General features: G+C 41.6%; 1 protein-coding gene across 5 annotated transcripts in view; it reads right to left on the bottom strand.

Moving 5' to 3' along the window:
* Nucleotides 1-12630, bottom strand: part of RASA3 (RAS p21 protein activator 3) — a 148823-nt gene that overhangs the window by 86579 nt on the left and 49614 nt on the right. For all 5 annotated transcript variants that reach the window (XM_054162875.1, XM_054162877.1, XM_054162876.1 and 2 more), the window contains one exon: nucleotides 11626-11729. In XM_054162875.1, coding sequence (XP_054018850.1) covers nucleotides 11626-11729 — 104 coding nt within the window. Of the gene's footprint in view, nucleotides 1-11625; nucleotides 11730-12630 lie in introns of those variants that run through there.

Raw genomic sequence — 12630 nt, 5'->3', positions numbered from 1 at the left:
AGCACTGAGCAAAGCAGCATCTTCAGAATGAAAGAATCCAGGACAGCCAGAGACATTCACGAGACTCGAGAAAGCTGGTTTTTGGCAATGTGGTTTGGTAGCAGACCTTCTCTGCTAAAGTTGCAACCACTACTTTGGTACAGAAACAGACTTTAACCAAATCCTCCTAGATAAAAATACATTGATGAACAGAGTCTTAGTGGGAGAGAGGTTTTGAAGGCTTCCCAAACCCACGCACTTTGGCCAGAGTTCGGTATCCCAGAAAATGTTAAAAGAACGCATTAAACAAAATAAGGCAAGGAAAGATTTCTTCAACCAAACCAAATGAAAAACCCCTGCCAATCGACACCATAGAGGACTAGGAGAACAGCAAACACGAAACATTTTCCCTTCTGAAAACTATATGCTTACAAAAGACACAGCACTAAGTTACTATAACCCCATGTTCCCTCAAATGTTGCCCTTCTCCATTAGCTGTTATTGGATGGCTCCAGCCAGCCCTCCTGTTTGCTGGGCTGCTCCATGAACCCCACCACAGATGCTGCTGCATTTTTCTGTAGCCCTTAGACTGTCTTTGGTGACAGTTTCCACAGAGTGCTGACCCATTACTCCCAAGTCTTGTTCATTCTGTCTCAGCACTCTCCTTACAGAGATTATCAGATCCATCTCCTGGCAAATGCTAACCTAGAAATTAACGAGGCAGATTCATTACCAGGCTTGTTACTGGATATACAGAGCCAGCCACTTGAAACTTCTTAGAAATGCAGTAACTGGATTACACAAACCCATAAAATATTATGGCAGAAAGACTAAATAAGACATATGAACTGTGCTAAACAGAGAACATCTGAGAATCTTTCTAATGATGAATGTGTATTTTCAAAGCTTATACTTTTATCCTTTAACCACAGCAGTTTCTGGGCAACCTAATTTCTCAAAACATTTTGAGAGTAGAATGCATTTACATGCATGACCTTCCAATAATTGCTTTGGACTTCACGTGAAATTGTTTACTTTCACTGCTTGCTATCCTCACTGTACCCTTTAATCTCTTCCAGAAATCCTCCACCCAACTGCAGTGTGGCATGCACTTCCCAAACACTATTGGCTGTAATCATGCATTCACAATCACCTCCCAGGGAGGGAATGTCTTTGCAGAAAACTTGAGGACAATTTCAGCAACATCTGCACCTTTATGTAGCATAAATAGTGGTGTTATCACTCTTTCACCACAGTGTTCCACAGCTCTCTCATCAAGGATGGCAAGGTAACTCAGGTGGGACTGACCATATGGTGAGCACACAGTGTTTGGAGCCAATGGTACATGCCTCCAGATCCAAGACGGTTAACATGATGGTACAACTGTTTTGATGAGGAAACTGTTTGAACAGCAGTGTTTGCTCTGCACACAAACAAGCAGTGAGTGAAACTTATTGACCAGGCTGGCTGGAATCCAGGGGTTTTAACTGCATGCCAAATGATCCACAGAGGAGAAAAATTAAAAAAGAAAAAGGCAGGGACTGGGGGAAAGATGATAAAAAGGACCTTGCCTTTGGCTAATCTAAACATATAGAAAAGGTATATTACTGATAGGGCAGGTTGATCTGCCCCGTTAAATAATTCTGCATACAGGAGTGCCCTGCGCAATTTCTGTTTGTAGCTTCACTCGCACAGGCCACGTCCATATGCTCGCCCAATACACATTCTTGCTGCTCATGATGCCTGCATAAGCCATTCGGTAGATGCTAAGCACAGTTAGGCCCTGCCCTCCTCTATACAGTCACTGCTCTGCCACCAGCTTACCTATGTCTGACCTGGCTCAAACAACTTCAAGCATCACCACAACTAGGTTAAATCTAGGCAAATAATTTCAAGCTGTTGGCCCTTGTCATTTGACCTGGCACTACAGGATAAGAGCTTACAATTCTCCTTGAAGATGAACCTGACAGAAGAGGTTAGAAAGGTTTACCACCAGTCATTTACAGGACACTTTCCTCTTTGTGGTTCTTCAGCAACCCCCTGAACTCAAGCCCATTGTTTCTGGCTCTTTCTCAAGACCTGGCTGGCTGCCAAGCAGCAAGAGATTCCAAAACTTGTACCTGAGGCACCCAGCCACTCCTGCTGGTTTCCTCAGAGCCGTCCCAGGCTGCAGTCTGGGTCTGTTTAAGCTTTTAGACCTTGCAGGAGGAGATGGGCAACAACAGATGAGGCTGAATGGTATAAAGTGTAATTTCAGAACTTCATTAAGTGGTATTTTTAAAAGTTAGATTCTCAGCAGTAAGACCAGCAACAATGAGGTAAAAGCATTCTTCTCATCTGAACACATTTCTTTCCAAAGTCTAATATTCATCAGATTTCAAGATGGAGGAGAGGAGGGAAACCCCCACACTAATGCATTTTTTTATCCACATGGCAGCAATTCCCCTATGTCACTCCAGTTTAGACTGAGTCGATCATTCCTGGCAGATTCAGGTCCTAAGCCCTGCATTCAAAACAACAATGTGAGACGCCACACCTGACCCCTTCCTTCTGTGGATCTCTTTATGGGGTGGGGGAAGGAATAATAAAATTTACCAAAAAATCCACAAACAACCTATTATTTTAAACATGTGGCCAGCTCATGGATGAATGAGGGGCCTGCATGGTTCTAAGGGTGCAAATTCTACTTTATGATCCCTGGTGCAAAGTGATCTAAGAGCCTCCTACTTTCCCCACCCATGCACTCCTATCCTTGTGGCTGGCTGTTCTGAAACTTGAAGAAATTAATCCAAACTAAAAACCACTGAACAATAAAAATAAACATGAGAAGAGAAGGGAAGAAGAAATAAGTTTCAAGGGTTATGTGTGGGTGTTGTTGGCATTTTGACACAAAGATCATTTCAACTGCCCTGTTTAATGGCTTCCCCGCTCAAGAGTCACATTAACACTACTAGAAGATAGCAAAGGTCAAAAATGTGGGCAGAGAGACTGAAACATGCAACAGGGATGAGCAGGGAGTTTTGGCCACACTGCTCAAGAAAGTGTGGAAGCACCACGCCCTCAATGCCCACCCCTTACTGGAGTTTCAAAAGCGCTTCCCAGGCAAGTCAGTGCAGCCCATTAGCTATTCCCGGATGTGTCTGGGCTTGTTAACTCAGGGACTAACATTTCCATACAAACATTAACAGAACTAATAATTTGGTTCAGACATTCTCCATCTAGTCACAACTGCCTTCTGCCTGGCTTACCTGATGGTGACAAAAGGATTAGGCACAGGTTTGAGTATTACATCTCACTTTTTAATACTCATTTGCCAGTTTGCAGTATTTACCTAGGATATGTGAATATTTCTATCAGATACTAGATTAGTAGAAGATATATTCCTTCACAAAAAACAACAAACAAACCAACCAACCCCATGAATTTAGGACAGCAACAGGATTATAAATTTAAAAGGGCAAAAGGATTTACCTGGAAAATGATCACAGGATGTTAGGAGTTGTAGGGACCTCTGGAGGTCATCGAATCCAACCCACATGCCAGAGCAGGACCACATAACCTAGTGCAGGCCACAGAGGAACTCATCCAGATGGGTCTTGAAAGTCTCCAGAGAAGGAGACTCCACAACCTCTCTGGGGAGTCTGTTCCAGTGCTCTGTGACCCTTACACCAAAGAAGTTCTTCCAACAGTTATTTCACAGAACACTAAAACCAGAGCATTTCAGAAGCCCTTTTATAACCTTTTTAATTTTTCTTTATCTTGGAATACTTGCACAGTGAAAACCACAGAGCTTTGATTTTTGCTGCCAAGTGAGCTGAAGCAATAACGCAGTATTTTTAACATTCTCCTATACTGACTGCAGTATAGTTAATTTATACCGAAGGGTTAGGTCTAAGTCACAAGTTAAAAGGCCCCAGACACCTAATTAATTCAGTCTTCTCTCAGACTACTTTGTCTCCCATGTGCTGCAATATTAGACAGTAAGAGGACCTGGAAGTTGCTTCATACTAATATATAAGCGCATAGACACAGTGTATCAGTGGATTCATAGAATTGTCAGAGTTGGAAGGGACCTCAAAGATCATCCAGTTCCATCCCTGCTGCCATGGGCCAGGACACCTCACACTAGACCAGGTTGCTCAGAGCCCCATCCAGCCTGGCCTTAAAAACGTCCAAGGATCGAAAATCCTCCACCTCCCTGGGCAACCAGTCCCAGTGTCTCACTACCCTCAGGGTGAAGAACTTTTTCCTACATCAAACCTAAATCTACCCACTTCCAGTTTTGCTCCATTCCCCCTTGTCCTATCACTACCTGACATCCTAAAAAGTACCTCACAGCAGCTTTCTTGTAGGCCCTCTTCAGATACTGGAAGGCCACAGTAAGGTCTCCTTAGAGCCTTCTCTTCTCCAGACTGAATAGCCCCAACTCCCTCTGTCTGTCTCCATTGATATGAAGGTGCACAAAGACAGACACTTTAAATAGCTGAAAAGACAAGGACAAACCAAAATAATATTTTAACAGCATTTTAGGCTGCAAAAGTCTTATGAAACTAACTACCTTGAAACCTCCAACCAAGAAGCACTGCTGCTATTCCAGACTACCTAGAATTTTATAATTATCTGTATGAAGGGTTATTTGCCACCAAATAAAAGTACAGAAATTTTGCAAGACAGAAATAGCTAGAGGCCTGCCTTGTTCAAGAAGAGCACAAATTCACTCAAATCCTCCCATAACACAGGAAAAGATTGAAACAAGCCATTTCCCTACTTGAGGATTAGAAAGATAAGGATAAGAATTAGGGGCAACATAAGGCTTCAGAGCCTTAGAAGCAGCAGAATAGCTCCCTCCTGGCTCCCGTGCAGTGCACCATGAAGCACAAGCACTACGAGACCATCTGCTACCATGGGTAAGAATGGTGATAATGACAGAACACTTCCATTACAGCATTGGTATATCTTTCATCTGTACATGTGTACTGCATTCAGGACCCCAGCTTTGTCTGGTTTTTGAATAACTATCCAAATACAGTAAGAAGATCCTTTATGAAACCTATTTTCCCCTGTTTGTGGGATTTATCTTAGACAAGGCAGAGAAAAGTATGCTGTGGATAGGACATGGCATCTGTCTTAAAAAGAAGTAAGCTTCGTAATTGCATCGACTATCCTCTATCAGAGAAGTCTTGCTGGCCACAATCCTAGAGATCTCACCTAGCTCACATTACAATCTCTATTTCCTGTCACAAAAACCCAAACCAGCCCAAAAACAAACAAGAGCTAGAACAAAAATAAAACCCTACCCAACCACACCTCTGATATCAATTCTCTGACAGCTGTTCTCTGGGTCCTTAAAGCATACATGCGTTTGAGAAAGGTGATATAGCCTGTGGCTGGTTGCAATGGGAGAGCAGTTTGAAAGTCACTGCTGTCTGCCTTACAGTAGGCACCCAGACCTAAGCATGCTGCCTGCACTGAACAGCCATCTCCTTTGTTCTATTACTAACCCCTTCCAGGTCCTGCCACCAGAAGCCACCACTACTACATCATCTTCACAATCCTAGTCTTTAAATTCAAGTGAGGCATAAACCAGAGAGAGACTGCTTAACATCTGATAGTGCTGAAATAAATCACATACTGCAGGAAATACAAAAAGCCCAGCTCAAACTATAGAAGTCAGAGATAAGCTAGGAGGATGGATCAGAAGTGGATATTCCAAATACAGGTAGTAGCAACACTGTCATTTGGTAAGGAAAAGAGATGCACAAAAGGACAATCAAGGTTCTAGCACAATATGCTCAGTAGTTTTGTTTATAACATGTATGCTAGCAGAAGGAAAAAGGAAAAATATGCAATTTTGAAAGTCCAATTTTTGTTTTCCTGCTTTTGTGACCATCTGTTAGGCTAAAAACATGCTAAGTGCATCCAAACAATTTATTCTATGCAGAAGGTATTTATTTTAGGCTTTCTATGCAACTTCAGAAAATCTTCTCAGAATAATTCTCATCTATAACTTCTCCAGACAGAGACAGAGTCATCCGTTTCCTTTATTTCATTAGTAGCTCTATTTATACCACACTAACTAGCTGCTATTCCATGTCATCCAACAGTACATTACAGAAACAGTAAACCAAGGCATGACTGCTGCCTAAGCCACTGCTGGGGTGGAGGAAGCAGAGAAACACAATTTTCTATAAAATACTGATCTCTGCTTCACACTGCATTGGATGATCTTCCACTTAGCTAGCAAGAAGCATAGTTTAGCAGGAATAACCCTTTCTCAAATTGTCTTTTAAAACAATAAAATAATCAAAAGGTGATGCTTCAGCTACATATAGCAACAGATGGTTTGCTTGGATGCTTGCTAATAAATGGTGGCAACTCTACAAACACACCTCCTCAGCTTTGGAAGTAGTTTCTAACAAAGGCACAGTCACCTCAAGGATGCCTCAAACACTTTTCAGTTCCAGGGTATTTTCATTCTGTGAGAGTGTCCACTCTAGTGCAGAGCAGCTAAATTCAATTACCTCTAAAGGCAAATTTGTTTTATTGCCTTACTTTACTTAAACTTATCTAATATCGAGCAGGAAGACAGCTACAACCTGCCAGGATAAGATATCCATGAGAGTTTCAATTTACAGTATCACAGTATAACTAAGGTTGGAAGAGACCTCGAGGATCATCGAGTCCAACCTGTCTCCACAGACCTCAAGACTAGACCATGGCACCAAGTGCCACGTCCAATCTCCTCTTGAACACCTCCAGGGATGGTGACTCCACCACCTCCCTGGGCAGCCCATTCCAATGACGAACGACTCACTCAGTGAAGCCTGGCGCAGCTTGAGACTGTGTCCTCTTGTTCTGGTGCTGGTTGCCTGGGAGAAGAGACCAACCCCCACCTGGCTACAACCACCTTTCAGGTAGTTGTAGACAGCAATAAGGTCTCCCCTGAGCCTCCTCTTCTCCAGAATAAGCAACTCCAGCTCCCTCAGCCTCTCCTCATAAGGCTTGTGCTCCAAACCCCACACCAGCTTTGTTGCCCTTCTCTGGACACATTCCAGCAAGTCAACATCCTTCCTAAACTGAGGGGCCCAGAACTGGACACAGGACTCAAGGTGTGGCCTAACCAGTGCAGTGTACAGGGGGAGAATGACCTCCCTGCTCCTGCTGGCCACACTGTTCCTGATACAGGCCAGGATGCCATTAGCTTTCTTGGCCACCTGGGCACACTGCAGGCTCATGTTCAGCCTACTGTCAACCAGTACTTCTCCTTCATTGAAAAGCTTAGGAATTTCATATCTGTGCTTCATTCAGTACCATTTCATCCCCTTCAGCACAGCCACCAAGATTCCCCCTCATTCAGGAGTTCCACAGACTTAAAAGGAAATTTCTGACTCCCCAAAGTGCAGTATGGAGACCAAGATTTGACACAGTGAATTCACTTTCTCCCTCAGAACTTCAGAAGGAGATGCATTATGTGTGAAAACATATGAAGTGCTAAGGCAAAAAGAAAAACAAAACAACAAATTTTTATTTTAGATAAATAATTGTGTCCTTGTCACTTGAAGAGCATGAGATATTAACTATTCTCTCTGCCCAGTCTTAAATGACTTTGGGGGGCACACTTCCTTTTTTTTTAAACTGATCTATATGTTCAAGGTGACAGGCTGATCACAGCCTGACAGCCTATACACCACCTCAGAGCACATCACAGAGATGGTTTTCTTTGCTATCTAGCTCAATTATTAAAGGGAGAGAAGAGCCTTCTGTCCCAATGTATTGGCAGAGCATGCCATTTCTACAAAGCTGACAACTAAGTATCACAACATAATCATTAAAGGACATGTATTTGCTTTATATATCAGCACTACTACCTTAACACTCCTACTGAATCCAGTCAGAGGCATCTTTTCTCCCGTTACTGCTGAAGGGGTACCAACTGACAGTTTTTCAAGTGAACCTCATCTGCTCAATGTTTTCCTCGTTGTAACAACTAGATGGAAATAGATATCCTATGTATTATACACACACACCTTCTATCAAATTGGCCTACTACTCCTATTTGATCATTTGAAAACAAACAAATCTGACTTTAAATGGAATTTACCGTTTCAGTGTTACATTTCCTACTCAAAGCATGTGAGTATGTTACAAAAAATCAGTACATAAATTCTAGCCAGTTAAGTCAAGACATACAATATCAACTAAACAACAACCTAAAGCTAGAGAGGGACCTGGGGCTGCTGATTGACACCCGCCTAAACATGAGCCAGCAGTGTGCCCAGGTGGCCAAGAGGGCCAATGGCATCCTGGCCTGTATTAGGAATAGTGTGGCCAGCAAGAGCAGGGAGGTCATTGTGCCCCTGTACTCTGCATTGGTTAGGCCACACCTTGAGTACTGTGTCCAGTTCTGGGCCCCTCAGTTTAAGAAGGACATTGAAAGTGAGGAGAAAGTTCTTCACTGAGCAAGTCATTCGTCATTGGAATGGGCTGCCCAGGGAGGTGGTGGAGTCGCCGTCCCTGGAGGTGTTCAAGGGGTGATTGGACGTGGCACTTGGTGCCATGGTCTAGTCGTGAGGTCTGTTGGGACAGGTTGGACTTGATGATCCTTGGGGTCTCTTCCAACCTTAGTTATACTGTGATAGTTTACTTCCATAGTAACCATGCTGCAAATTTGCTACATTTTATCTAAAAGACAAATAATATTTCAGATTTACTGAGCTATTCATTTTCTTCGTTGTATTAGCAATTCAACCAGCCTTCAAGGTTTCTCCAACACGCAGTTGTTCAGGAGTTGTATCTATTTAGCTGACGAAATCCTAGATGACTTAGCAAATCATGATTAGGAAAATGCAAATGAAAGAAACAAACATGCAGACTCAAAGATATCTTTATCTGCACAATACTCCCATCCTGTATGCCAAAATACTACAGCATGTTCCAAAATGTATCTGCTACACGTGTTCCAGTTTCTGAATTTGTTTGGTTCGCCTCGGAAGTTTTTGTCAAGAAGTTTCAGGGGGTTCTTGTTTTTCATTTTCTTGCCCCCACTCCTTCCGCTTCTGCTGGCTTCAGCAGTCTCATCTGTCACACAATGGGTTGCACTTGAGATGTTAAAGAATTTACCATCACAAACTTGCACTTCATATTTGACTAAATAGAAGCTTGCCTACCCTCAGCTCCAGTCATCTTGGAAACCAGTATTACACCACCACGAGAAAGTTCTGACAAACTAAATAGTGATTGAAAAAGAACTCTGCTAACCAACCATCTTTAAAAAACAGCTACTTGCCAAACTGCCACCATTTTGACACACATGCACCAGGTTCTCTATCTCGAAACTCTCTTAAAACCAACCAAAAAAATGCAAACAGATGTCTTAAACACATCACACAGGAAAACAGGCAAATTCACAAGTTTGGTAACATCTGAACTTAAAATTATTCTCCCTGGATGGATGACACCACCCCTAACTCCCTTCTCTGAGGAAGTTCATTGCTGGATGAGCAGAGGTAAACACATAAGTATCTCATGATGACATGATATGACAAGAGATCTCTGTAACACCACAAAAAGGGCCCACATCTGCAGAATTCAGCAGTTCAGCGTGAGTGAGCTTCTTGTAGCGCTACTCTGACCATTATAGGCCCTTTTCCAGGAGGGATGTCTTCCAAACCTCCCTTGCGCAAACTTCTTCAAGAAAAGGACCAAGCTGAAGATACACACAGAGCAGGTATTTCTTCTAATCATTACAGACTTCATTCCAATTAAAGAACTCCCCTTCTCAAGAGAGCTCCACTGTTTAGCTTTGTTGCTGCTCACTCTGCTTCACTAGGAGCCACTGAAAATAACCACATGCAGTTACTCCAATGCACTGTTCTCTTTCCAGTATGATTTCCTATTACAAGCAGAACTTAGAGTTAGTATCAGTGTGACACTAATTCTGGATTTTTTCTTCTCTCCATTGCTGTTTATCATATTTCCACATCTTTGAAATCAAAACATGTCTGTAGTAAGGAGGGAGGGGAATAGAAAGAGGAAGGGGGAAAACTCAAACTGCAAGAGCTAATATGCACTGTAAAATTTCAACATAGCCAGATAACACTGGTGTTCTGACTTTCAGTGCTACATCAGTACAGCAACACACCAGTCTGCCTACCTATGGATTCTGCAACCCATACAAAAGTAAGCATTGCCTTTTCCTGAAGTAGTGCAAAACAAATACATGACCAATCATTCCAGCATCCAAACAAAAGTCTCTCTACACTTTCTGCAAGCCCTTCCTTTCACAAAGTGCTCTCATTAAGACAAGATTATTCTAGCTGCTCCTGAAGAATTCCCCTTCAGTGTCAGAGCTTGATTATTAAAACAGGATCTTAGGAAACACAGAGGAAAGGAAACAATTTACACTTCTCCATTTGCAATATCATGGGTCTGGCTTGTATTAAGTGTTCAGAGACCCTTGTTTCAAGACAGGGAGCAAAGCCCTGAGCCAAAAAAATACAATAAAATTCTAGTCCATGGGTCACTGCAGCTGTGGAAAAGTGGTGACATACAGGAGATCAGATGAAGCAATTTCAACATGAAAAACCTCATCATTTGAAAGAATGGAGGTATTACTCTCATGTTACAGGTGGGAGAGAAAGATCAGAGATACCAAAAAGCTTTCCAAAACCCAGAAACTGACCTCCTCCTCCTCCCCAGGATGCTAGATTGCTCGGTGCTGTATACATAAACCCAGTTAGGGACATACAGGGAACGACAGCTCCAATTCCTGGCTCATATGTAAACCATTAAACAATAACTAAAAAGCTAGTGACTGCATGATGAACCAGCATACTGTACAGATACACATACTACAAGCTCTGTCAAGACATACACACCTCATTGACAGCTACAGTCATGTTATACTGGAATTAGAGAAATAGTGTCACAAGTTATTAATTTCAAAAGTTAAGAGATGCAAAATGGAATAATATCCAAACATTTACTATTACTCAAACTGAAAACTCTTCCCCTCAGTAACAACTAGGCTTTTACAAGATCTTTATCCCTGAGGACATAAATGAAGCGTCATACAATCTGCTGCAGGTGAAACGCATAGCAAATACTATCTGGAAGAGCAGAGGTCTTGACCATGTCAAATAGGCATTGGAAGTCTTACAGAGTTGTTTTGTAGGCAATAGCTTGCCCTGATACTCTCTATAATCATCATTGTACTGTGGGTACTTATAACCACTAGCAATTACTCTGCATGATTAAGGTAGTAATAGTTTAACAATACTGCATACAGTAGCCCTGGAAAACTGGAAGACACAAGGACTTGCATTCAGAAAAAAATAATGCAGTAATAAATGATGTTGCTAGAATTTAAACAATGCTTTAGTGCCTGATTAATTTAACCTGCATTTGTTATCATAATAGACAACATTTCTCCCCCAGGGCTTTTCTTATAATATGCAATACTGAAGGTGTTTCTGACAAAGAAAAAGGACAATACTGAGTAACACTTAACACTGTCATTATCAGTCTTATCAGGATACCAGCCCATAAGACTACATAGGATACCAGCCCATAAGACTACATATGATCTAACAGTTAAAATCCAAGAGAAGTAAGCTGCAAAGAAAATAGTAATTTCTGAACACATACCTATGATGGAATCCCTTCGAAAAACATCTCTGTCAAAAATGTAAAACGACAGATGGCGAAAAGTCCGAGGAATTTCACAGTAAAAGTCTTCTCCATAGAAGGGGCTGGGTAAACAAACAAACAAAACATACATGAAAAGAAGTTAGCATTCATATCCTGAAGGAGCCAGTATATTTATGCTTCACACCCAGAACATCACTGTATACTATGATGCTCTTTACCCTGCTGAACATGCACCTTTAAACACTGTTCCATCTTTGAGTCTTCCCAACTATCTTAAATGCCCACAGAACAAGATTTCTTAATGTGCCAAAGAGAACAGGTACTTCTTTTTATCTGGAAATCAGATGTTCCAAAGCCAAGCAGGCAGAGACCACATTGTTAACATACAAGTGACTTGAACAGTGAAGGCTCCTACTGCCACACTATGCTTAAAACCAACCATTATGACAGTGATCACAAAAGCATGCACATGAACAGGACAAGCAAGATACAGCATGGTTTATGGTATATATATTTATTTTTAAACAATTTAGTTTATTTAAAATGAAATGCCTATAGCTATTGCCTCCTTTCTTACCCTCTGCAAAATTTCTTACTTCAAGTCAGATTCAGTCAACCGATGGCAGCTAAGCCTTGGAGCTGGCACAACGCTCATTACCTGATAGTACTACTTACCTTTCTATTTTTGCTTACTGGAATTGCATAGAGTAAGTTCTTCTACAGCAAGACAAGATTTAGAAAAATAAAATAAAATACTATCTCAGCATGAAAAGCTCTTTAGAGACTTGGGAGATTGCTTACTGGAATTGCATAGAGTAAGTTCTTCTACAGCAAGACAAGATTTAGAAAAATAAAATACTATCTCAGCATGAAAAGCTCTTCAGAGACTTGGGAGACTTTCTTTAGATCTCACCAATTTAAATGGAAAAAAAAAAAAAATCAATCACCTCAGACACCTAATAGCAATCCTTTTAGTTCTTCTCTATCCAGTAATATATGGTT

The sequence above is a fragment of the Dryobates pubescens genome, chromosome 7, assembly GCF_014839835.1.
Source record: "Dryobates pubescens isolate bDryPub1 chromosome 7, bDryPub1.pri, whole genome shotgun sequence".
Lineage (NCBI taxonomy): Eukaryota > Metazoa > Chordata > Aves > Piciformes > Picidae > Dryobates > Dryobates pubescens.
This window is presented reverse-complemented; position numbering and strand designations above follow the sequence as displayed.